General features: G+C 58.3%; 1 protein-coding gene across 1 annotated transcript; it reads left to right on the forward strand.

Moving 5' to 3' along the window:
* The first annotated feature begins 2,637 nt into the window (after window positions 1-2,637).
* Window positions 2,638-20,812, forward strand: LOC101431395 (uncharacterized). The gene is given in 8 exon segments (XM_071209519.1): window positions 2,638-3,183; window positions 14,605-14,676; window positions 14,679-15,138; window positions 15,342-15,526; window positions 17,811-18,378; window positions 18,380-18,408; window positions 19,397-19,913; window positions 20,301-20,812. Coding segments are annotated over 7 exon segments (1,971 nt in total). The 5' UTR covers window positions 2,638-2,642; the 3' UTR covers window positions 19,513-19,913; window positions 20,301-20,812.
* The last annotated feature ends 6,005 nt before the right edge of the window (window positions 20,813-26,817 follow it).

A 26,817-nucleotide genomic window follows, 5' to 3' on the forward strand; every position in this document is an offset into this window, starting at 1 on the left:
ACATTGTCCTCTCTCTTGCCTCCTGTCAAAAAGGGAAACACCAAAGCCATACCAGCTTCCTGCCTGGGTCCAGGAAGTCCCTCTGCCTTGTCTCTCTAGATGGGGAAAGGGGCTCCAGGACCTGGGGACCATGGCCTTGTGTACGCGAATATGAAACATGAGTGAGGACAGTACTGGCAATTTCTTCAGTTTGGCCATATTCCGAGCAGACCTTTGGTGGTACTGGGGAAAGAGCATCCTCCGACCGGTGTTACCTGACTTGGGGAGGAAACTGTGCTCTGGTTCAACTGGCCATCCCATTTACCCTGGCATTTGAAAAAGAAGAGGAAACACAAAACCAGGAAAAGAGAAAGGAAGGAAGTTCACTTGGTTCCTTTGATGACTGAGCTTATCTAGATAGTATAAGAGAGTTCCCTGGGGAGTCCCAAATGAATTTAAAGCTGGAAATCAGGGAGCTGCAGGATCTGAGTCATTCTTGTTCTGGTGGGTCACCATTAACAAAAATGTGGATTGGATTAGCTATATATATATCATAATCAACAAAGATTTATCAATTACACTAGGGATGCAGTTAAGGGAATAACGGAACAGTTGGATGCTACTGGTCGAATGGCCTGGGAAAATAGGATAGCCCTAGACATGATGCTGGCAGAAAAAGGAGGCGTCTGTGTCATGATTGGAGGTACTGCTGTAGCTTCATCCCTAATAACACGGCCCCAGACAGGACTGTCACCAAGACCTTCCAAGGCTTAACAGCCTTATCTGAAGAGTTAGCAGAAAGTCCTGGCATTGACAACCCACTCACGGGGTGGTTAGAGAGCTGGCGTGGAAAATGGGAAGGAGAGGCCCTGTCTGTCCTGACCTCCCTTATCAGCGTGGCTGGGGCACTCACAGCAGGTGGATGTTGCATCATCCCATGTGCCCGAGGATTAGCTCAGAAACTCACTGAAACGGCCCTAACCAAACAGATGCCCACACAGCACAAGCAAAACACCTTGTACCCCTTAAAGAGGAAGATCTCCGTGATGAAGAATGTGAGGAGGCTCTTAGCAGGTTTGAGAAACTAAATTGTGAAAACGAAAAGAGTCTCAAAGAAAGAGGGGGATTTGTAGGAAAGGGTTAAGTTTAGTTTTCACAAAGGGGCAGCTGGAGCCAGATCTGCCACTGGAGGAGGGAGGGAAAGGGGTTCTAGCGGCTTTGGCACCAAGAATTGAAAAGTGGCGCCAAAATGAGGGCAGGGCCAAAGCAAGGACAGCCAATGGGGAGGGGTGAGGGCACGGCCAACAGGGAAAGTGGCGCTAAATTTGGAAAGTGTGCTAGGAGAGAAGGCGGCGCTGAGCCACCCAGCCGCGAGTGTGGGGAATGGAATGGTGGGAACCGCGAGAGTGAGTCAGACGCCTGGGACAGGCTGTAGCCCCTGAAGTGCCCAGTCAACGGGGAGCAGGGGAGGCGCCTGCGTGTTGGGTTCAGGGGATAAACGTCAGTGTTTCTTGCTGTTTTGCATGCCGGCCATTTTGTCCCGGTCATGCCATTATTGCAAGATCATTAATAAAATTCTTTTCTCCTCCACAATCGGGTGAGCTTTTGTTCTCTTACCGGGACACCTTTCTTTCTGACATTTTCATCTTTGAGGAACATTTGGGTTGTTTCCACCTTTTGGTTACTATGAATAATGATGTTGCGAACATTGCTGTACAAAAATCTGCCCAAATCTCTTCTTTTCGGGGTATATACTTAAGAGTGGATTGTGGGTCATGTGGCAGCTCTATGGTTAACTGAGGCACTGCCGCAACATTTTCCACAGCGACTGCGTTTTGCATTGCCACCAAAAATGAATGAGGTTTCCTGTTTCTCCACATTCTGCCAGCACTTATTCTATTTATTTATTTTTTAAATAACTGTTATTCTAGTAGTTGTGAGGTGGCTTGCATTGTGGTTTTGATCCGCATTTTCCTAGTGGCCACTGACTGAGCGTCTTTTCTTTTTTCTTTTTTCTTTTTAGATTTTATTTATTTCTCTCCCCTTCCCCCCCACCCCGGTTGTCTGTTCTCTGTGTCTATTTGCTGTGTCTTGTTTCTTTGTCCGCTTCTGTTGTTGTCAGCAGCACGGGAATCTGTGTCTTTTTGTTGCGTCATCTTGTTGTGTCAGCTCTCCGTGTGTGCGGCGCCATTCCTGGGCAGGCTGCACTTTCTTTTGCGCTGGGCGGCTCTCCTTACGGGGCGCACTCCTTGCACGTGGGGCTCCCCTACACGGGGACACCCCTGCGTGGCTCAGCACTCCTTGCGTGCATCAGCACTGCGCATGGGCCAGCTCCACACAGGTCAAGGACGCCCGGGGTTTGAACCGCTGACCTCGCATGTGGTAGACGGACGCCCTAACCACTGGGCCAAGTCTGTTTCCCAACTGAGTGTCTTTTCATGTGCTTACTGGCCATTTGTGTACCTTTTCTGGAGAAATGTCATTTTCTCTGTTCACGTGGGCCCTGTCACTGCCGCTTCTGACTGTTTTCCAGAGCTCTGAGGAAGGCGTTTCTGGCAATTCTGGTTTGAAGCGCCTTTGGGGCCGTGGAGCGTCTCCCTCGGGCACCGTGGTCAGCCTGGACTCAGCTGGAGGCTTTGACGTGGTAGGTGGACACTCTGTGCATGTGGCCTCGTCACTCAGTTCCCCTGGGCAAGTTTGGCCACAGCCACCAGGCCCTCCCCAAGCTGCCGTGGATTTCTGGCCTACCCAGGGTCATGCCAAAATGTCCCACCACCACCACGGTTTGCAGATGCCATGGAAAGGCAGCCGAGGAGAACCCCTGGCCACACTGCCTGGTGGAGGCTGGCAGGGGCCGTGGGGTGGCCCCAGAGAGTCTCTGGGCTCAGGACAGTGGCCGCTGCCAAGTGGCACAGACATGTGTCAATACTTTCACAACAGATAGGGTAAGCACGCACCGCTGGCCCCAGCTCAGCCGCCAGCCGATCGGTCAAGTAGGCCTGGCCCACAGACCCTCGTACTCACTGTCGGAACCCCAGACCGCGATCCCTGCCCCTGCAGCTCCCAGCATGGACGGCCAGGACGTGGTGGTCTTGGACGGCGTTCCCCTGCCCGGGGTGATCCACACGGCAGAGTCCGTGCAGGCAGCCTGTGCCTTCCAGTTCCAAGACACGGACGTCCTCCTGGTGACCTTCCCCAAGTCAGGTGAGGGGCAGATGGCCGCACCCCACTCCCCACCTCCCCCAGAGGGGTCTCAGCTCCAGGGACGCAGGGACGGACTCCCTGGGGCTGACGTCCCCTCCACAGGCACACAGGAGCCCACACTGCTTCTGCTTTAGAATGGTGGGGTTTGGGGCATCGGGACCCCCAAGAGCTTCTCTGCCCACGCCCCCCTCCCACCTGACGCCCGGAGGCGCTTTCGGGCTTGGGGTGAACATGGAAGTCTGTCCTAGGGGAGCTCACAGGGGTCAGACGCTGGGAATGTGGATGGGACAGGGATCTTGGTCACAGCTGGGCTGGCAGCCCCCCCACCCCCCCACCCCCGGCTCCCCTTAAGCCGCTTTGGGGACAGCCGTGTTGAGCTTCCCAGCAGCGAGCTGGAGGTGAGGGTCAGGGCAGAGGTTAGGGCCCAGGGGTCCAGGGTAGGCACGAGGCCCCAGGTCGGTGGTCCCCACGGCAGCTGGGCGCTCTGTCCAGGGTGGATGGCGCTGCTGGGGGCTCCCATGGAGGGAGCCACAGTGGCCTGGAAGCTGTGCCCAGGACCATTCTGGGGACCCGGCTCCCCACCCCGGGGTCTGGTCTGGGGGGCACAGGAGGACTGTGGGGTGGGCGACCACTCCCCTCCCTCCTCCGTCCCTTCCCCGCCCACGCCCAGGGCGGGCTGGCCCTCCTCGGCCCCTTCCCCTCGGCCCCCTTCCTTCTCTCCTCCCCCCTCTCCCTCGGCTCCCCACCCCCGATGCCTCCCTCCAACCCCTGACCTATCAGCGGCCCTGGGTGGCAGGCTCCATTCAAGGACCAGCGGGGAAGGGGTCGCCCCGCCCCAGCCTCCGTTGTCCCCTCTGTGGTCCCAGGAAGCCCTTTTAGAAAGACGGGGGGCCTTCTGGGGAGGCGGGGCTGGGGGGCTGCAGGAGCCAGGTGTGCAGGACTGTCCCCTGGGCACCCAGTCGCCGGGCATTGCCCCCGTGCCCCACTCAGCGCCCCCCGCCTCAAGCCCCAGCACATTGGCTACAGCCGCTCAGCCCGGGGTGCCCCCACCCTGCGGGGTGGCCCCTGCCCCTCAGCTTGGCTTCCTCCAACGGCAGGCCTCAGCGCTCTGCGCCTCTGCCGCGGGACACCTCCTCCTCACCTCCTCCCCTTCCTCAGTCACAGCCAAACGGCAAGAACACTGACATTTATACCCTAAACCTAATGCGGGTCCCTCCCCTGTTCCCCACTGATTGGGCACTTCAGGGGCTACAGCCAATCCGACCCTCGAAGTTCCCTGGTCCCGCTCTGATTCGCTGTTCCCGGGTTCCCTACACTCCAGTGGGCTGGAGCCACTTCCACTATTGGCCCTGCCCTCGCTTTGGTCCCGCCCTTGCTTCTCACCATTGGCCCCCTGGCTTTGGCCCCGCCCTCACATCCCACCATTGGCCACCCTCTTTGGCCCCGCCCTCACCTCCCACCATTGGCCCCTGGCTTTGGCCTCACCCTCACCTCTCACCATTGGCCCCCTGGCTTTGGCCCCGCCCTCACCTCTCACCATTGGCCATCCTCTCTTTGGCCCCGCCCTCACCTCTCGCCATTGGCCCCCTGGCTTGGGCCCCGCCCCCACTTTAGCACGCGCTCAGTTCTCGGCGCGGACGCCGCCGCTGCCCCTTTCCCTCGCTCCTGCAGCGGCAGAGCCGGCTCCGCGGCCCCTTTGTGAACGCTGAGCTCAGCCCTTTCCCACATCTGAGCTCAGGGCTCTGTCCTCCCTCTCACCGCAGGTCCGGCCCGCAGCTCGCCCCGCCGCTCAGGGCCTGAGGCGCCCCTGCGCCCACTTCCCTCCCCGCCGCCCCGTCCGCCTCTTTGTGGTGAAGGTCCGCGTCTCTGACGCCAGGCTTTGGGTTCGTTTGCTTGTTTTGTGTGGCTTGAAGCCCATCAGCGTGTCAGAAAATCCATGAAACCGACCAACCAGCATTTGGAAAAACAAAAAGACTCGCTAGAGGAGCAGGTGTAGCCCAGTGGTTGAGCGCCTGCCTCCCACGTACAAGGTCCTGGGTTCAATCTCTGGTACCGCTCCCTCCCCCCCAAAAGAGACCCACTAGGAAATACCCAAGGACATGGCAGGTGCAGCGAGTGGCTGCCCTCGCCATCCAGTGCATCTGCTGGCTCTCAAGAGAAAGCTGGTCCTGCCGGTGGGAGGCCCCTCCAGGACCGAGGGGCAGCCTGGCAGCACTGGGTCCAAGCGGCAAGTTCCAAATGTCGCTAAACGTGGACGCCCGGGGCCTTAGAAAGATAAGTGGGTGTGGGTGTGGCCGCGCCCCCTCAGCTCTCCTGGCTCAGCGAGGCACGTGGTCCCAGCAAATCGGGGAGACGCCCCACCTGGCTCAGGCTGCCCTTTTGCCGGGGAAGGCGCTGCGGGGTGGGCACGTGGAGGCTGGCCTCGGGGTGAGCGGAGCGAGCCCCTCAGGGCCTGCGCACTCCCCACGGAAGCAGGCTTCCTTCTGTCCCAGGCAGCAGCCTGGGGGCTGCCCTTTCCTGACCACAGGCCCTGGGGCGGTGGCCAGCCGCAGCCCAGAGGGGCAGGCGGCCACTTCGGGGCCTGGTGCCCAGTCCCGAGAAGGTCAGCTCTCCCCACCGGCCTGGCAACTGGGGCCGCGGATGTGAGGCTGCGTCTCAGCATGCCAGCTCCCCCAAGCTCGGGCGAGCCACGTATAAGACATGTGGGAGACCAGGAGCTCCCCAGAGCAGATCCTGGGACACGCTCCTCTGCAGATACGTTCCAGGGACACCCCCCAGCAGTAACAGGGTGCTCCGAAGAGCCCTCCTGCCACAGAGCAATGTGCTCCAGGAAAAGCACACTTTCTGAAATGCTTTATTTTGAAATATTTCAGATTACAGAAAAGCTGCAAAATATGCCTCTTCACCAGGTTGCCTGAAAGTTTACATTTCACCCCTTTTGCATCCCACACACATATTGTTACTCTTCACCATTTGAGAACAAGCTGGAGATACCACGCCTGTGGCAGTCTGATACTATTTACGAATTCCAAAGTGGAGGTAGTATGTTTGTAAACTGGTCTGCTCCTCTGGGCATGGCAGCCTTTGACTGTATTAGATTCAGCTGAGATGGCTTTGGTTAAATTATGTTAAGATTAGGACGTGGATTTGACCCCGTAATTAGGGCATGAAGGGCTGAGTCCCCACTCCCTCGGTGAACTATATGAAGGATGCTCGATCTAGAACACACGGATGGGAAGCAGATGTGGCTCGAGCTATCGGGCTTCCGCCTACCACATGGGAGGTCCCAGGTTCAGTCCCCGATGCCTCCTGGAGAAGGCGAGCTGGCGCGGCTGGCAGGCGCAGCAAGCTGATGAAACAAGATGACACAACAAAAGAGACTCAAAGAGGAAAGACAATGAGAGACACAACAAACCAGGGAGCTGAGGTGGCTCAGGTGACTGAGCACCTCTCTTCCACAAAGGAGGTCCTGGGTTTGGTTCCTGGTGCCTCCTAAAGATGACATGAATAGACACAGAGAGCACACAGCAAATGGACACAGAGAGCAGACCGTGACTGCAAACAATGAAGGGGGGGATAAAAATTTTTTTTAATTAAGAAAAAAAGCATGGAAGTAGACACACAGAGAAGATACACAGGGTCCTGTGGTCCTGGGAAGAGAGATGAGCCTGACAGTCTACAGCTGACCTTGTGAGGAGAACAGAGCAGCTGAGCCTGGAAAGAAATAAGCCCCGGGAAGACAGACAAGCCTTATGCCAGCCTACGGCTGAGGTCAGAAGAAGCTGGGACCACGGAGTCTTAAGAGGGAAGATGAAGGCTGAGCCCTGGCAGCCATCGCCCGCCATCTTGCTTCAACATGTGGCCAATGACTTTGGGTGAGAAAGTACCACTTATGGTACCTTGAGTTGGACTCTCTGTGGCCTTGTAACTCTAACTTTCCACTCCAAATACACGCCCTTTATAAAAGCCACGAGTGTTCTGGTACTTTGCATCAGCACCTCTTTGGCTGACTAATACAATGCCCCTTTGCCTTTTATTCAAACTTTATCAATTGTCCCACTAAATCCTTTATATCAAAGGACAAATTCTGTCTTCTTCCACCTGTGACAGCTTCTCCATCTTTTTTTTCCCTGCTCTTGGCAGTTTTGAAAGTACAGGCTGGGTATGTTGTAGAATGTCCCCCAGTTTGGTCTGTCTGCCTTTCATCATGATCTACACTGTCCTCAACCATGCCAGCGCCTTTTCTGTGACACTGCACTTGCCCCTCAGTGATGAAAAAGTATCCTGTGGGGAAATGTTTTGAGACCAGACTCAGTACCCTGTGCCTCATCAAACTGACTCTCTGGTTTCAGCATCAGGGAAACAATTATCATTAGGGTGGTGGCCCAATGGAAGTTTTCTAATCCCTTATTTTCTTCTGCATTCATTAGTTGGTGTCCTTGCATAAGAAAGAACTTTTCATTCTCTCCATGACTGGTATCAGTCTGAACTTCTGGGTTTTCATTTTATTCTCTGTGTCCTTTATGATAACTCACTGATTTTTGTTTTCTCTGGGTTATAAACTGCTGCTCTCGTTATTTATTTTGATGCTCTAGATGCTCCAGATTTGGTCAGGGAGAGCCCCTCCAAGCTGACTCCATTCCAAGAACTCCCTACCGTCTGTCACATCAAAATATTCCCTTTTGCACGTTCTTAGCTCAACCCCGGATCAGCCATCCTCCAAGCTCTGGTTCCTGTAGTGGAGAATGGAGTTAGAGACCAAGCTCTGGGTGCTGGGTGTGCTCGGTGCATTTGGGCCATCACGCTTCCAGGGCTTCCAGTGGAAAGAACTGGGAGATAAGTGTGTGTAGGAATGTTTATCTATGAACACACAATGCCCTCTATTTGCATAGGCAGATGGTGAAGGTCATGAGGAGCTAGCAACCTCAGTTGCCATCCAACGCCGCACACTTCATCCTCTCTCCACACTTGCCCTGGAATCCCCTTCTCCGACAGTGAAAACCTGGCCCCATTACGCACAAAATACTTGGCTATTTGCTCAATCCTAGCATACACTTTCCGTAGATTCAGGATTGCTAATCTGCATCATTTTGAGAAACAAACCTACTCACTGGAATTCAATATTTACCTACTTTTTCTTTTGGCATTAGCCTAAGGGCATATAAATCAAAATTCTAGGCTAACGAGTCATTTGGGTGAGTGCGCTCCCCCTTCAGCGAGGCTAAGGCTTGAAATGCAGTTAGGTTCTGTTGGTATTCCATTTTTCTACCATCCTTATTAATTTTATTTATTTGATTATGTAAAACAGTATGCAAAATAATGTTTCCAAAAGTCCCAGTCCTACAAAAAAGGTGTACTCAGAGCAGGGCCACCTCCCTTTCCTTTAACCTGTCCCCGCCCCATCCTCTCCACCTGCTCCCACACCTCCACACATAACAAACATCTTTAGTCTCTGAGTTATGCTCCCTGAGTTTCTTTTTTGAAAAATAAGCAGAAACTACTTGTATATTTTTGTACTTCCCCTCCTTTCTGACAAAGGTGGCATGCCATATTTCTTGGAACTCCTTCATATCCACTCAAAGAGACCCTTGTCCTTTTCCACAGCTGCGTAGCACTCCGCCGTGCAGATGTCCATTGCTGATTCAGCCTTTCTCCCATGTTGAGGGCATTTGAAGTGTCTGCCGTGATCAGCTTCGTGTATGTGTGTTCTCACATTTAGTGCTTTGTCTGCCAGGTAAATTCTTCCATGTATGGTTGCAGGGTCAAAAGGTAAAGGCGGGAGAAGCAGATGTGGCTCAACTGATAGAGTGTCGGTCTACCATATGGAGGGTCCAGGGTTCGATCCCCAGAGCCTCCTGACCCGTGTGGTGAGCTGGGCATGCACAGTGCGGCCGCATGCAAGAAGTGCCATGCTTTGCAGAGGTGGCCGCGGGTAGGGGTGTCCCATGTGGAAGGAGTGCACCCCACAAGGAGAGCCACCACATAAAAAGGGCACAGCCCGCCCAGGAATGGTGCCGCACACACAGAGAGCTGATGCAGCAAGATGACGCAACAAAAAAGAGACAGTTTCCTGGTGCCTCTGGATAATGCAAGCGGACACAGAAGAACACACAACGAATGGACACAGAGAGCAGACAATAGGAAAGGAAGAGAAATAAATTTTAAAAAAAGAAAAGAAAATGTGAGAATAACAAGAATTATATTTTTTAAAAAAAGGTAAAGGCGTTTACGGTTTTGCCAGTTATTTGTCAAATTCCTCTTTTGCCGCCACTGGGGATGTGTGAGCGCCCATTTCAAGGCCTCTCTGACAAAGGGCATTGTCGGGCTTTTTAACGTTTGCCAGTTGGATAGGTGAGAACTAGCACGTAGTGTCATTTAACTCGCATCTCTCTGGAGTGAGGTTGATCACGTCTTTCGAAGCTAGCAGGCGTTGTGAAACGTTTTTGTGACTTGCCTGTGCGTGCCTTGATTATCGGGGTTTTGGTAGTCCCCGCTCTGTGTGGACGCACTCTCTCCGTGTGTCTTGGTCTCCGAGGGCTGCAGCACAGCACCGCAAAGGAGGTAGCTCCAAACAGCGGGAAGGGACCGTCTCAGCGCTGTGAGTCGGAAGGTTGCAGCGAGGTGCCGGGGCCGCGCCCCCGAAACCCGCAGGCAGCGTCCGCCCCGCCTCGCCCCTGGCTTCCAGTGGACTCGCCTTCTCTGCTTCCCCACGTCTGTCTGCCTCGAGCTCCTCTCCTTAGGAGGGCACCGGCCGTGGGATTAGGGCCACGCGATGCAGTGCGGTCCGTCTGAGAACGTCTCCCAGGATCCCGTTTCCAGACAGGCTCCCTGTCACCTGCACGAGCTGGACGCGTCCTTGGGGAAGTTCAGTCCATCGCAGTGTACTAACGATATTAACCCTTGACCGGTGAGGCATGCTGCAATGCGTTCTCCCAGTTTGCCAGTTGTCTGTTGACTTTACGGTGTTTTTCTTTGGGGAAAAAAAAGTTATTTTTATGTAGTTGAACATTTCAATCTTTTCTTTTGTTGCCTTTGGATTTTGGGCCGCAGTTGGAAAGGCTTTTCTAAAACCTTAGTCGTAAAGAAGGCGCTGGGTTTTCTGGACCCGGATGGTGGCGATTTTCACGTTTAGACTCCCTGACCCTGTGGCGCTATCCACGTGCGTGGCATGGCGTGCGAATCTTCCCACGTGGCTACACCGTGTCCCAGCGCATTGATGTAAAGTCTGTTTCCTCAGGGGCCGTCAGCACACACCTAGGTCTACCTCTCGGCTTGCTCGTCCCTCCGGTGTGTCAGCTCGTGGTCCAGAACGGCTTTCATCGGGGACTTGGGAGGACGTTGTAGCAACTGGAGGCCTGGGCCCCCCACCCTCACCCCCATAGCGCTACTTTAGAGGCGTTTTCCTGGAAGTCTTGCACGTTTGTTTTTCCACATGAACTTTAGTATGAGCTTGTCTAATTCCACAAAGAAGCTTGTTGACATTTTTATTGGCATTGCATTGATTTAAAAATTAACTTAGGGTGAATTGATTCCTCGCTATGTTGAGTCATCCTGTCCAAGGACGAAAGGCGCCCGTCTGCCAGGGCCCGAGGTCATCTTTCCAGGGCGCTGACCCCTCTCCTCACAGAGGCTGCACAGCCCTGCCTGAGGGTCTTGCCTTCTTTGCACTATTGTAAGTGGTTTTTCTCTACCATTCTATCCTGTTCCTGGCTGCTTGTGTATATGAAGGCTATTGATTTTCTGTAAAACTATGCCTTTTGATAACTTTCTGGAATTGTAGATGTCAGGGAGAAGGACTCCACTGAATAAAGCAAAACCGTGAGCTGAAGCCAGGACACCCGCCCACCCCCGATGTCCACGTCCTGCTCCCTGGAATAGGTTAAGTTACAGGACAAACAGGACTTGAGGGTGCTGACCGGCTGACCGGAAAAAGAAGCAGGTAACCCTGGGTTACGCAGGTGGCCCCCAAGTCCAGCAAGCACGAGGGAAACACAACTGCAAAGAGATGCAGACCCAGGGCTCCAGCCCTTGGGATTATTAGAGGCACACTATAAACTAATTCCACGGGAAATGTTTGAAGAAATAAAGGAGGAACAAAAAAACAAGAAATAAGACATCAAAGGTGATGTCAGAGCCTGCATCTACCCAGGCGCTTGTAACTTGGCAGGGCCCTGGCCCTGGGATCAGCTGTGATTTTCCAGGAAACGTGCTGGAAGCAGAGGCTTGGCCGATTGGCTTCTCCTGCAGTTCTGCCGCGGGGAGGACACACCTGGGCTGTCCTGCGTGTCCGAGGAGCAGGATGACAAACCAGGGAGGAACACCCAGCAAAGGCGCCCCTGCCAAACCCAGCCCGGAGTGAGCCCTGCCCGTCCTGCAGACACACCAGCAAGCAAGCTCAGCAGAACCGCGGGTGAGCCTCCAACACCGCAGCAACCCACGCTCAACGCGGTTTCGATAGCAGTAGCTATGGAGGTCTAAACTTCGAAGGATAAGGTAAAAGAATTAAAGTCTAGCATGAGAAGGACTAAGGTCCATTAAACAAGAGACCCAGAAGAAGATACTAGAGAGATTAGAAGCAAGGCAAACTTTTTTTTGGTAAATATTTATTTTTTATTTATTTCTCCCCCACCCCCTTGTCTGCTCTCTGTGTCCACTCGCTGTGTGTTCTTCTTGTGTCCACTTCCATTCCTGTCAGCAGCACCGGGAATCTGTGTCTCTTTTTGTTGTGTCACCTTGTTGCATCAGCTCTCCGTGTGTGTGGTGCCACTCCTGGGCAGGCTGCGCTTTTCTCACGCTGGGCAGTTCTCCTTACAGGGTGCACTCCTTGCACATGGGGCTCCCCCACACAGGGGACACCCCTGCATGGCACGGCACTCCTTGCACGCATCAGTACTGCGTGTGGGCCAGCTCCACACGGGTCAAGGAGGCCCCAGGTTTGAACTCTGGACCTCCCATGTGGTAGGCAGACATTCTATCAGTTGAGTCAAATCTGCTTCCCGAAAGGCAAACTTTTGAAGAAATAATGACTGAGAATTTCCTAGAACTAGATGAAAAACATGAATCCACAGAGGCAGAGGCACATTTACCTATAAAGGAACAGTGGTTGGCTTCCAGCACACTTCTCAACCACAACAATGGAAGACAGAGGGCAATGGGATAATATCTTTAAAGGAGGAGAGAAAACAATTGTCCCTATAAAACTGTTACTGAGGGGCCAGATATTCCTTAAGCCACTGGGTGCCCACCTCCCACAAGGGAGGTCCTAGGTTTGGTTCCCAGTGCCTCCTAAAGAAGACGAGCAGATGCAACAAGCTGACACAATGAGCTGACCAACGAGCAGACAGACAAGGGACCCATCTCAGAGGGGGAAAAAACTTCCCGACACAATTATATACTAAGAATGAAGACAAATAAATACATTTTCAGGTAAACATAAACTGAGATCATTGCCATCAACTGACCTGAAGTAAAGGAACTTGTAAAGAACATCCTTCAGGAAAAAGGAAAATGACTCTGGAGGGTCTGACATGCAGGAGTGATGGTGACCAAAGACATTGCATGAAGATCAATATAATAATAAGGCAACTAAAATATCTGGCAAAAACTGCTTGCAAATTAGGAAGGGATGATCAGACTTAACATGTTCTAAAGTCCTTGTGTGGTTCACGACCGGAACTGTGATATGAATCAGTGTGAAACTCTGTTAAATAGCTATGGTAAAATGTCAAGGCTAACCACTAAAATAGAAATGAAGTGTATGACTTAAAAACCGGGAGTAGAGAAAAAAGGAACAATGGGACAAACAAGCAGAAAATCCCCGTCAACTTAAAAACCAAACACCCCCCAAAATAAAAGCAAGAAAGGAGGCAAAAATGTAGAAAAATAGAAAGTGGGGCAAAGACAGGTAGGTGGCATTTTATGGCTGAGGACTGAAGTTGGTTCTAAGGGGACAGGGCTGCAGGCAGCCAGGTGTCAGCGCCCCCAGTGCCGGCACCTCCAAGAGGCTGGGAACGGGCAGGACTGAAACCGCCCAGGCCGGCTGCGGGGCCCCCGTGCTCCTGCCGGGACTTCACCAGGTGTCGCCTTCCTTTTGGCAGCAGACCTGGAGCACGCCGCACCCAGGCCCCGCCCTGCTGCTCCGCCCCAGGACCTCCTTGGCCTCGAGGCGCCTGTGGGGTCACTGGACAGGGCGGGGGCGGCGCCTCCAGACCAGGGCCCTGGGAGGCGAAACGCCCCCAGCAGGGTCTGGATTTTGTATCTTGGTTTTCATGTTTGATTTTTTTTTTTTTTTTGAGTACATAATACATTCATAGAGTCCGAAAGTCAAAATGGTGTAAAAGGCACATGTGCCGCGTAACAAATGGCCACGCACTGGGTGCCTTCAAACGACACAACTTGCCTCCCTCGCAGCTCTGGAGGCTGGTTAGGGCTGGATGCCGGCCAGGTGGGCTTCGAGGGACGCCCTCGGCCGGCTCCGCTGCCCTGCTGGCCGATGAGCCCCCTTAGCTCCCCAAGGCTGCAGTCCCTTCCTCTTCCGCCCAGCGACAGGGCGAGGAGCGCCACTGGCCCGTCCCCCCGCCTCTGGGGCAGCGCCCTCTTGGGGGCTGGTCCTTTGAGATTGGACCCAATGGATGGCCTGGGAAGTGCCCCTATTTTAAGGCTCAGCACGTTCATCTCGTGGGCAAAGTCCCTTTTGCCACGAGCACGACCTACGCACTGGCGCCAGGGACGCGGCATTGACGGGCGCAGGGACGCCCTCCCGGCCCGTCGGGGACGCCCGTTTCTTTCTGGGTACCCGTCCTGTGCTTCTTCAGGCAGGTAGCCCCTTCCCCCTTTCTGCACCTGCCCTAGTCACGACAGCGTGGGGAGGCGTAGGCCCCGGGGGCTGCCGCTGCCCTCTCTGGAGCCCACTGGGGAGCTCTGCCTGCGGGGCGCGAATCCGCTGGGTAAATTCCCAGCATGGAACACAGAGGGCCGAAGGGCCGCTGCGTCCTCCCGTCGCGCAGGGCCGAGGGCACCGTCCAGGGGGACGCGCCCCACCTTCTCTGAGGGCCTCTGGCCAGGTGCGCTGCCCGCGGCCGCCCCACCCCTGGCACCTGCACTGGGCCCCTGGGCCCACGTGCAGCACCTGCCGGGCTCCCAGAAGGCTTTGAGGATTGGCCGTCGGTTCTCGTGTCCAGGAAGGAAGGCGCTGGGCCGTGCTTTGAGCAGGGGGCAGCTCACAGGGTGGCGACAAGGAGAGACACAGGGGACTAGGAGCCCGCGGGGGGTGGGGGGGGTGGCTCAGGGCCTAGAGGAGGAGACCCCGCAGGAGGGCTGCTGTGGGAGGGGGCAGCCCAGGTTGGGTGCGGGTACCTGGGGCGCACCCCGGGGGCGCACCTCTTCTGCCCGACCCCCCACGTGCACCGACGGCTCCCGCAGGCACCACCTGGCTGCAGCAGAGCTTGAGCCTCTTCCTCGGCGGGGGCTACCTGCAGGAGGTCCACGACCAGCCACCTGGGTCCGCGCGCCCCGGCTGGAGCTCGACGGGGCCGCCGAGCGCATCGCGCAGCTGGACCCCCGCCGGCCGCGCCTGCTCACCCACCTGCGGGCCAGGTTCCTGCGCCGCGCGCTCAGGACGTCCGGGGCGCGGGTAAGGCGGGAGCTTCGGGGGTCCCCGGCTCCAGGGGAAGTCGGTGCCCGGGGCCCGCCTGTGTCGGCTCGTCCCAGAGGAGAGGGCGGCAGCGGGCAGAGGCCGCGGGCAGGGGGCGGGCAGGGGGCGGGCAGGGGCTCAGGGGCCGCGGGAGCCTCCGGCGAGGGTGTTGGGGCGCGCGCAGGGGCGCGAACCCCCCCCCTCCCCGCACTTCCCATTCTGCCCCGGGACGCCCCCGTGCCCTCGGGCGGAGCCCCTGGCGAGCGGCAGCCTCGGGGCGCTCCGCTTCTGCTCCGCGGCTCCGCGGGGACCCCGTCCCGGGGGTGAGGGGCCGTCAGGGCCGAGCGGGCGAATCTGGTGCCGTCGGGTCCTCACAGCCGCGGGGCGCCAGGGACCGTCCCCGACGCAGGCAGGGCTCGCGGCCGCGGGGTGCCCGTGCCTGGGCGAGCCCCCTCCCCACAGCACTGCGAGGGGGCCTCGGGAGTGGGGAGCCGCCCCCGGGCGAGCAGCCGCCCGCGCCTCCCAGCCTGAGGCTGGGGATTGGGGCGGGGGGCACGGCGGGGGCGCGGCGGGGGCTCTCTCCCCAGGTGGTGTACCTGGCGGCCACCCCAAGGACGTGCTGGTCTCCTCCTACCACTTCCACCGCCTGGTCAGCTTCCTGCCTGACCCCCTCGCTGGAGGACTTCGCGGACAAGTTCCTGGAGGGCGCAGGTGGCGCGTCCCTCTCCCACCCGGCTGGGCAGGGGGCCAGTCCTGCTCCCAGAGCCTCCCTCTGCGGGAGCTGGGCATGTGCGGACCCGGGCTCCGGCAGGCGGCGAGCCCCTCCCGGCCCTTCCCTCCTCAGGCTTCCATGGCTCTTGGTTTGACCACGGAACGAGTGGCTGGGCCTCCAGCAGGAGGTGACCATGATCTTCGTCTCCTACGAGGAGATGCACCAGGCGCGCCCGGCCCCTCCCCAGCACCCCACGCAGCAGCTCATCCCGCGGGCCCGTGTTGGCAGAGGCTCCTGCTCTCCAGAACCTTCCACACACAGACGTGGGGGCTTCCAGAGATGGTCCGCCGTCACCAGCTCACACAGGCCTGGTGCCGATTCTGACATAGCCCGTCTGGGTCATTCCAAAATTAATGTCAGTTGTGGGATTTGGCATGGGGATGGGGGGCTCAGGATTGTCTTTTGTGTAGTTCACTGTACTCTTGAAATTTTAATATTAACGTTCAGTGTACAAGCTTCAAACCCTAGTTCTCCTTCAGTTACAATTCTGTGTTACAAATTCTATTATTCTCTTTAATTTTTTTAAAAGATTTATTTATTTATTTATTTCTCTCCCCTTACCACCCTCCCCCCCCCTTTTGTCTGTTCTCTGTGTCTATTTGCTGCATCTTCTTTGTACACTTCTGTTGTTGTCAGCAGCACGGGAATCTGTGTTTCTTTTTGTTGTGTCATCTTGTTGTATCACCTCTCCGTGTGTGCGGTGCCATTCCTGGGCAGGCTGCACTTTCTTTCGCCCTGGGCAGCTCTCCTTACGGGGTGCACTCCTTGCGCGTGGGGCTCCCCTATGAGGGGACACCCCTGCGTGGCAGGGCACTCCTTTGCACATCAGCACTGCGCATGGGCCAGCTCCGCACAGGTCAGGGAGGCCCGGAGTTTGAACCACGGACCTCCCATGTGGTAGACAGACACCCTAACCACTGGGCCAAGTCTGCCACCCTTTTCTCTTTATTTTTAACCATCACTTTTAAGGGATCTTTGATTCACACTTGATTCCATTTATAAACATAGGCAAACTCTTATAAACACACTTAATTTCGTTAATAGACTCAGTTTATTTGAGTTTCTTTTTTTTTTTTTAAAGATTTATTTTCTTTATTTCTCTCCCTTTCCCCTCATTGTCTGCTGTGTGTTCTTCTGTGTCCGCTTGCATTATCAGGTGGCACTGGGAAACGACATCTCTTTTTTTGTTGAGTCATCTTGTTATGTCAGCTCTCTGTGTGTGGCGCCACTCCTGAGCAGGCTGCGGTTTTTTCACACGGGGTGGCTCTCCTTATGGGGTGCACTCCTTGCACATGGGGAACCCCTACACGGGGGACACCCCTCCTTGGCAGGGCACTCCTTGTGTGTGGCAGCACTGCCTGAGGGCCAGCTCACCACTCAGGTCAGTAGGCCCTGGGTTTGAACCCTGGACCCTCTGTATGGTAGGCGGATGCTCTATCCATTGAGCCATCCACTTCCCTGATTTTCCTTTTAGTGTCTCGATTTAATGTAAACATAACCTCCTCATTACTCAGCTAACCCTTACTCATAAACATCTACCAAATTCCATTTATAAAGCTGGAGTACCCTAAGTTTCCCCAGCTAGCCCAATATTGTGTGTAAAGAGTAAGATTTCAACTTCAAATTCCAAGTCAAAAACACCTTCTCAATAACATGCTATAAGCCCCTAGAGGCTGGCGTTGGAATAGCGGGGTCCCACACCCCTCAGTGGGGAGGGGGCCCCCTCAGACCGTGTGCTTCTGCCTCAAGACGTTTAGATATTCTCGCTAAGATGATAAACGCCTCTGGTTCAGGCCAGGGTTTTGATGCCACCAAATGAATTTTGGTACAAAAGAAACGACTGTTTTCAAAACTTTTGGATTTAGAATTGTGAATAGGATCTGTGGCTAAATTCTCTGAAACACTATAAGATCTTCAAATGTCAAAGATATAAAGTTTCCTTAACACAAAAATATCAGTTCTGTAGGGTTTTTCCCCTTACTTTTAAGTCATTTCAGAATTCAAAGACGGTGCTTCCTGGCCGGTGAGGCCAGGCTAAGGCCTGCCACCGCCCCGGCTTCTCTCCGACAGGAGTCAGCGTGCCCCCCCTTCCGGCCTTAGGCTCTGCCAGGGAAGCAGCGGGCTGTGTGCACCCAGGTGTGGGGTGCCTGGAGCATGTTGTAGGTTCCCAGTAAATGAAGAAGAGGCCAGACATCCGGGGCTGGGGCCTGGGGGCAGGCTGAGCTCCCCCTGGCAAATCAGGAAGATTCCAGAATCAGCGGTCCCCACTGGCAACGGGCCCTTCACGAGGGGCTGCCCCCACGCGGGGACCACACTCCGGCCTGCGGGAGCCCCCGCCCCCTGCCGCCTGGCTGGCCCCCAAGGCTTCCGCCCGTCGCCCACCACTTGCCTACCCCACCCACCCCTCCTCACCCTTCGGTCCGTCCATCCAGTGGTTCTCCTCTTCCTTGCATGCGCACTTTCTGTATCAGGATTTTTCACTGAACATCTGTGTGTTTTCTCGTGCGATTTTTAACGGCTGCCTCGTGCTCCGACAGACGCGGCCCTGGGGCTCGGGCTCTTTGCAGTCCCTCCATTGCGAATCCATCGCGAAGTCTCTGTCCACGTTTCTCGGCTGTTTCCGGGGCCTGTCCTCACACGTGCGTCTCCCCCGCCAGGAGTCTCTGCGCACCATCCGCAAGCTCAGCGCCTTCCTGCAGTGCGCGCTGGGGCCGCGGGAGGAGAACGAGGTCCTGCAGCACCGCAGCTTCTCCTTCATGAGCCGCAGCAGCGCCACCAACTGCAGCCTCGTTCCCCAGCGGGGGCAGGTTCCTGCGCAAAGGTGGGGGGCGCCGCCCTCGCCCGCCCCCGCCCCCGCCGCAGCCCCCCTGCTGCCCCCAGACAGCGGGTAACACCGAGCCAAACTCACTGAAGGCTGGGGCAGCCGTGGAGAATTGGGGTGCAGAGACAAAACAGCAGGGGCCCTGCAGGCCGCCCTCCCGATGGGCGTCCGGGTGAGCGCCGGCTTCCTCCTCTCCCCCGGCCCACGGGCCCCTTCCCTAATGGCCTCTGCCCTGGGGGAAGCTTCTGTGCGTCCCGCACAGCGTCCGAGCGTCCAGACTAGAGAATGCCTGCCCCAGAGGCCTGCCCCCACATCCTGCCCCCCCACCGCGTCCTGCCCCCCCCCCCCCGCATCCTGCCCCCCCACATCCTGCCCCCGCGTCCTGGGGTGGCCCAGCCTCCCTGCACTTTAGTCCGAAAGTCCCGTGTGGTCCTACGTGGGAGACCTTCAGGAAAGTCACTCTAGCAAGACACTGCACAGCTCGGTCCGCGCAGCTCCCACTGAGGGCCGACCGCTGAGGGCGATGGGCCCAGGGGCTGCGCAGAGTCTGCTCGGAGCCACGTGGAGGCGGCCCCCGGCCCCCGTTGGCCTGTGTTCCTGGGACCCCCGGGCACGGGCAAGCCTTGCAGGCGGCCGCGCCTCCAGGTGGGGTCTCCAGGTGACTAACGGGCTCCAGGAGGGAGCTGGGAGCCTGGGGGCTGGGCGCCCCTGCCTCGGCCTGCCACAGGCCGGTCACCGTCACTGGGACAGCCAGGCCGGACGCTCGGTCCTTTTGGGAGGGGAACCCCTGGACAAAGTGCCCGCCTGGAGCAGGAGGGTTGGAACGCCGAGACGTGGCAGAGGCTTTGGCGTCGCACACGCCCCCAGCCCCAGCTCAGGTGCTCGGGAGGCTCAGGCCCGCTCAGGCCTTGCCGCCACCTGGCCGCCCCGGGGCCTGGGGCCCTGCGCCTGCTCACTCTGCGGCTCACGCCTCGCCTGCTCTCCCCAGGGGCTGTGGGGGACTGGAAGGGCCACTTCACCCCCGAGCTGAACGCGAAGTTCAACGCCATCTATCAGACCAAGCTGCGCGACCTGGCGCCTCACCTGCCCTGGACGATGGACTGACCGGCCCGGGCCCACGTGCCCTCCCCTCCCCCCCCACGCCGGCGGCCTGACCACCCGGCAGGGCCCTCGCCCGGGGCCTCCTGAGCTCCTACCCACCCCTCTTTGCCCGTCCGACCTCTGCCCTCTGCTGCCTTCTCCTCTGGGACGTGTGGACGAAGGCGAGCCCCGGGCACCCCCTCCCCCTGGAGCCTGGAGACCCCCAGCCCACCCGCCAGGCTATGATCCCAGTGTCCCCTCCCCACTCCAAACCAAAGACAACCCTGTGGCCCCCAGGCTACAGCCTCTGGCAAGAGAAAGGGAGGGGCTTGTGGGGCCGTGCGGCCATCTCCCCACTTGTTAGGGGGCGCAGGGGCCACCCCAGAGAGGCTGGCAGGAAGGGAGGCTGCCAAGGATGGGCTTAGGTGAGCACGAGGTCCTCCTGTCACCCCCTGGGCATGTGTGGGCGGCAAATTCCAGGCTCAGGGGAAGAGGGAGGGAGGCACTTGGGGTGGGGTGTGCCTGGGAAGGGAGCCGGGAGCCCCCCAGCCCTTGCCCTGCCCCAGGGCTGGGATCCTAGAAACACTGGCTTCACCAAAAGTGGGTGCATCGGCCCACGTAGCTGGCTTCAGGGGCAGCTCGATTCAGGGCTCCATGTTTTGGGGCGATTATTCCCTCTTTGCTTCACAGAACACCCCCTTGACTGGGTCTAATGAGCTCGAGCTCCGGCCTTGTCTGGGTGGCTGGGGGGGTGTCCCTTCGTTGGGGGCACAGTGAGCTGCACAGCATGCCAGCGGACGCTTGCCGTGCAGGCCGGAGCCCAGCCGCACAAAGAGAAACTGAGGCATGGGGAGTGGCAGCCCCGCCCAGCTGTTAGGAAGAACGCCGCCCCCGTAAGAGGACAACAGCTCACCCGACGGTGAAGGAGAAAAGAATTTTATCAACAGTCTTGCAAGGACGGATGCACAGCCTGGATAAAATGGCCAGTGCCAAACAACAAGAAACACTGGCGTTTATCCCCTGAACCTGACACGCGGGCCCCTCCGCTGCTCCCCGTTGACTGGGCACTTCAGGGGTCGCAGCCTTTTCGAGAGAGCTAACCAAGCTACGCGGTTCCCGCTCTGAGTCGCGGCTCCCTGGCTCCCTGCGTTCTGGCCCACTGGGTGGGCTCGGCGCTGCTTTCACTCCTGGTGCCGCTTTCACCATTGGCCCCCTCGCTTTGGCCCCTTTTCAAAATCTTGGCACCAGAGCTGCTCCCTCCAAATGCCGGCTCTGGGGCTCTGGCTTCCCCTTCACGTGAAAATTAAACTTAACACTTTCCTTACACGGCTCCTTCCGTCCCAGCACTCAGGCACCCCCACCTCCCAGTAGGGAGACTGCTGGCCCGAGAGGCCCGTGCCTGACACACAGCGGGTGGGGGGAGGGCCCTGTGTGGACAGCGTCACCCCCCGAAGCCTGGCCGCAGCCCCCCGAGGGAGGAGCCGCCTGACCCCCTCTGCGCCAGGACCACAGGGCCCGCGGGGGCAGGCGCAGGAGGGACCTGGACACGGCGCGGGGGCCCTGGAGGCTCTCCTGGGCTGGCGTGCTGGGAGCGTCATCCTCACGGTTCAGGGTAGACGTGGGGGTATCGGCGGCCCCCAGGGGTGGTGGAGAGGTGGGCGCTGCAGAGCGGTTTTCGCCCGAATGCTGCCTGTGCACCTGCTGGTCCCGCCTTTTCAGGAGAACCTGCTGGCCGTGACCTTGGCCTCCGTCTCGGTCTCCCCTGACAGCCCAGGGCAGGGGCCAGGTGAGGACCTCACCGCACACGTCAGGGCGTGGGGACGGCCCCTTCTGGTGCGCCAGGGGGCAAGACGGCGGGAGGCGCCAATGTCACAGCTGGGAGCGCCCTGCCCGCCCCAGCCCCGGCCTCCACGCATCGTCCTCTCCGGGTGCTGTGCCCAGCCGCTAAGTGCCACCTGTCGAGAAGCCGGGCAGCGCTTGGCTGGCTGGGTCTTCCCAGTGTCACTGCTGGGCACAGCTCTGTGCCCAGCAGTTGGGAGAGTCCGCACTGACCAGGCCACCTGGCTAACAGCCACCCCTCAGGACCCCCACCAAGGCCACACCTGGGCCACTGTAGCAGTTTGATATGGTTATGAATTCCAAAAACAGATATTGGATTATGTTTGTAATCTGGTCCATACCTGGGCGTGATTAAGTTATGATCAGGGCTTTGACTGGGCCACGTCATTAGGGTGTTGGGTCCCCAAGTCTTGGTGGGTGGGGACTCAGATAAAAGGCAGAGGACAGGGTTGGAGCTTTTGATGCAACAGTTTCTGATGTTTAAGTTTTGATGTTGGAAATGGTGCTGAAGTCTTAAGCTGGAGCCCCGGGAAGTCAGCTCCCAGAGGAAAGAGAAGCCAGCCCCGGGGAGGGAGGAACCTTGAACCCAGAGAGAAGCAAGCCCCAGGAGCGTAGGATCCCAGGAAGCCTGAACCCTCGCAGACGTCGGCAGCCACCTTACTCCAAATAGACTTGGTGAGGGAAGGAACTTATGCATTATGACCTGGGATCTGTGAGCTCCTACCCCAAATAAATACCCTTTATAAAAGCCAGCCAATTTCTGGTATTTTGCACCAGCACCACTTTGGCTGACTGATACAATGACCTTTGTTGAGCTTATCCCCAGAGTAGAAATAACGTCTGTACAAAACCAAGTGTTTGTTAGTACAGCTTCTGCATCACAGTTAAAATCCAAAATGTTTTTCTTAGAGCAGTCAACTCAATCAAAACCCACTACTTCAGAATCAATAGCTTCTCTGAAGCCACAATAACACTTAAATATGGTTAAGACTCAAATGCACAAATTTGGGTCTTTGGAAAGTTAAACTACCAACGTGCTCAAATAGAATTATAAAAAGGCAAAATTGTGTTTTTCACAGAGATCCAGTCCCCTGGGGTCAGCAGCACTGGACAGCTGCTGAAGGACTCAGGGTCCTGAGCTAAGAGCCATCCTTTAGGGGCCTTCTGACATCCTTTCTTCCCAGCCAGAGATCCATGGGTATGTGGAGTGGCACCTCCATCCGCAGTTCCACCAGCGACTGTGGCCTTGATCGAGAGCCCAATTCTTCATCCGGACGAATCGCAAGTTGCAAGTGACGCGGGGTAACACGCTTTACCTTTAGCTCTTTGGATGCGTTTCCCGCCAGCTCAAGCCCCTCTGCGGGGAGGCACTCCAGGACGGCCGCGCTGCGCCCATGCCGTGGCCGGTCGCCCTGGGTTTCAGGTGCCGATGAGCACCGCCCGGGAGCTGCCAGCCAGCTCCCTGCCTGGCCTTCCCGGGGCCTGCCCAGCTCACCGCCAGCCACGTCGAATTCCGCTGAAGCTCAGACAAGCAAGGCAGAGAAAGGGCTGGTCAGACCCCCGCGCGTCCTCGAGCGACTCCGTCCAGCGCGAGGCAAACGCCCTCACGGGCGGCTCTCAATGCTTTCATCTTCCCCTTTGCCTCGGCCACCGCTTTCTGTTTCTCTGTGTGCTTTGTAACCTTTTGTTCAAGTCTGGACATTTTGATGCTATTATTGGAATTTAGCTTCTTGAGGCATCTGTCCCTTAAACCTGTGTCCAGTGCTATGACAGAATTGTCCTTGAATGCCAGGAGCTGAAAAGGAAAAAAGAAGAAGGAATGAAAGGAAAGCGCCTCGTCCAGTCTGCCACGCTCTCGTCCAGGGCTTAGCCGCACGGCGAGCATAGAGCCGCGGAGACAAGCCCGAGGGCCTCCCAGCTCCTTTCTGGGGGGGCGCTGGCCGGGGCCTGCGTGGGGGTCCCGGGAATTCCACCGTTCACACAGCTCCAGTGCCCCCTCCTCCCTGGGGAAGTGTCCCCCTGTGCCGGGCCCTGTGCCATACCCACAGCTGGCGCCCCCACCCCAGGAGCCCTGGGCTGATCCACCACGCTCTGAGCAGAGCTCCGTGGGCCGCTCCACGCGGGGCGGGTTCTGGGGCAGCGAGTCCTCAGGCCGCCAGGCATGCCTGCCCCGCCCACGCACGAGGGCTCCTCGGCTCCCCCGGACCTGGGCCCAGGATCTGCAGGGGCAGCGCGGGCCAGCTCCAGGGAGCCTGTGAGGCCCGAGGGGCCAGCCAGGGCGCCAGGGACCGACCACCTTCACGTGCTCTTTTTCTTGGTTCAGCACTTGCCCTGCTATTCCCATCCTCTGTTTACTGAAGTCCTGAGAAAGATGTTTCTGCCAGTTTTTTCTGGTTGTTTGCAGCTTCTGTGGGGGCTCGGAGCACTGGCGTTCCCGGCACCGCACCCTGGTCAGGGCAGGGCCTCTCCTGTTTCACATGCTATTTTACTAGGGACAAGGTTTGGCTACAGATAATATGGAAAACAAAAAGCAACATAAGCATTTATTTTCCGTTTGCTTTTGAGTTTTGGAGGTGCTCAGCTCAGGACTGCTGTGACCTCACTGCTGTCCAGAACCCAGGCTCCCCTCCCCTGTTCTGCCATGTATGGTTTCCATTCCCACATTCATCTCATGGTGCATTGTGGCTGCTGGAACTCCAGCCATTCCGTCCCAATCCAATCAACAAGAAGGAAAGGGGAAAAGAAGTGCCTACTGAGTCCCTTGAAGGATTCTTCCCTGAAGTCTGATGAGTCATTCATCCTTAAAGTCTTGGCCACACCGAGCAGCAAGAGGGGTTGGGAAATGTGACTTGTATCAGGACAACCATGTGCCCTGCTGAAAACTGGGGTTTGGTTACTGTGGGAGAAGGAGGATAGTGTCGTGGCCCAAGGCTCTGTGCCCTTGCAGTGGACACCCCTGCCACACCCCCATTTTACAGAGGAGGCAGCTGACCCGGGCGAGCGCGGTCGGGACCAGCTGAGACAGGCACGTCCTGGCCTCGCGCCACCTCGCAGACACCACACTGCGTCATGGCACAAGCACCTGAGGGCCCCTGGGACCCACCTCCCCATCAAAACCAACAGAGTGGCTACCTCGGGGCACCCGCCGGGCCCCGGGGCCGTGAACAGGCCGGGCAGGATCGGGGGGACCCTTGGCTGCCCAGCCCTGCCCCCGCTCCGGGGTCTCTATCGCCAAGTGCGGGGCCTGGCTCTGCCCACACAGGAGGCCTGCACCGGGGGGTGCTGCCCCTACAGCCCCAGGCCCTCCCCTTGGCCCCACGCCCGCCCCAGACCCCCACGGCCTTCTCATCCTGCTGGCCGCTGGGGCCACGGCCAGGCATGGGGGGGCTGCCTGCGCCCCAAAACCGTGGGACCAGAGCCGGGGAGGGGCGGCCGGGCAGGGCTGTCTGGAGGCCCCAACCCCAGGGCCCGGCTCCTCCCGGGGCCTGCGCGAGGCTTTGCTGACCGCATCCTGAGCTCCTCGCTTGCAGGGTCTTGGGGTCCTGGGCGGCGCTGGGCCCTGGGAAGGGAAAGGGCCCCCCACGCCACACGGCAGCACGACCGGAAGGCGGAGCCCGGTCCACCTCCAGCTGTGGCCATGAACCCACCCCGAGGAAGGGCGGCAGGGGCTGGCAGCAGAGAGGGCCGACTCCCCGCAGCCCCCCGGCCCCGCTCACCCCTGCTGCCCCTCGCCCCACCCTGCTACGCCTCGGACCGATTTTCTATCATGAAAGGGAAGCTTCTGGTGAGCCAGACCCACCCAACAGCCCCACACGCCAACCCACGTCCCAACTTCTGTCCGTGCAGCGAAGCAGCTCCTGCCAGCGCAGCCTGTGCATCTGCTCGCCTCGCAAGGACAGAGCTGCGCCGTCCGTGACAAGTGGGACGCCGAGGCCACGCCACACACTCCACCTGGCAAGAGTACCTGCGCTCGAGCATCAGCTGCAAGCCAAGCGTGCACGGAGCGGGGTGTGCAAGTGAGGGGCGTGCAAATTAGGTGTGTGCACGGAGCAGGGCGTGCAAGTCAGGGGTGTGCACAATGAGGGGCGTGCAAATTAGGGGTGTGCACGGAGCAGGGCGTGCAAGTCAGGGGTGTGCACGGAGCGGGGCGTGCACGGGAGGGGCGTGCACAATGAGGGGCGTGCACAATGAGGGGCGTGCAAGTGAGGGTTGTGCACGGAGCGAGGCGTGCACGGGAGGGCGTGCCACCCGACAGGGAGGCTGGCATGACCCTGCCCCGGGCAGAGCTGGAAGGTTCTAAGAGGCTCTCGATGGGGCAGCTGAGGACAAAGACCCCCCAGTCCCTCCCAACACGTAAACACACACACACACTCGTGCAGACATGTGCACACAAATTCAGCCCTGACTGTGTGTACTCTTGCACATGCACACGCACAGCCAAGGCCCGCTGGCTGCAAACTTGGAGTCGGGGAACCGCAGGCGAGGCCGAGCTCACGTCCCGTCGCCCCCGTGGGGGTTCACCTGTGAGTGCAGCTTCCGACCAGGCGGCCACGTGGGGTGTGGTGAGCATTCGGTGCCGTGTGCTTGAGCCAAGCCTCATGGGTGCCAGAGACCCCACAGCCCTGCAGCGCTCACGCCGCACGCCTCAGGGGCGGCGGCCCAGGGCGGAGGGCAGTGAGGGCGAGAAAGACGCCGTCCCGGTGTCCCGGGCCCAGGGCCAGCCGTGCTCCATGTCTGGCAGCCCTGCGGCCGCCTCTGCACCAATTTACACGCGCTAGTCTCCGTTTCCTCCTGCGCTTCCCCCGGCAGCAGAACGCACAGCCCGTGCCCGTCTGCCCCGTCCCACGTCCCTCCGGCGCTTGGCTGCGCAGGGCCCACTTGACCGGGCATCCTTGGCCGCTGAAGCGGGGCTCTGGGGGGGTGCAGGGTCGGGGAGGGCGTGCTCAAAGTGGAAGGGATGGGCCTGGGGAGAACGACTGGCCGCGCTCCCTGGCGAAGCTGATATTTGCCAAACGACCTCGATGCCGGGCTCTGGGCATCACTCCCGTCAACCCCTCGGAGGAGGCGTGTTGGTTATCTCCTGCTGCGTAACGAGCTGCACCGAAACACAGTGGCTTAAACAACTGAAGCTCTGATTTACTGGTAGTGTCCTCGGGCCAGGGTCGACCCTCTGGGTGCTTCTGGTTCGGAGTCGCCCGAGGCCACGGTCCAGAGGCCGGGCAGAGCTGCCGCATCGTCAAGGGCACTGCGGGCACCCGCTCAAACGGCCGGCGGCGGGCGCTGGGACTGGGGGCTCCGGTGCCTCCACACACGCTGCTCGGGCTTCCTCCACGTGTGACTGGGCGCCAAGTGAGCAAGACATCAGCGCGTGGCTCCTGGAGCACCCAGTCTTGGACATCACGTGGCGTCCGGTCTGCCAGGCCCAGGGGAGGGGCGGGCGGCAATCTCAGAGCGCCCAGCCTGCGCCCGACGAGGACTGTAGCGCGCCGA

Source organism: Dasypus novemcinctus, chromosome 18, assembly GCF_030445035.2.
Source record: "Dasypus novemcinctus isolate mDasNov1 chromosome 18, mDasNov1.1.hap2, whole genome shotgun sequence".
NCBI lineage: Eukaryota > Metazoa > Chordata > Mammalia > Cingulata > Dasypodidae > Dasypus > Dasypus novemcinctus.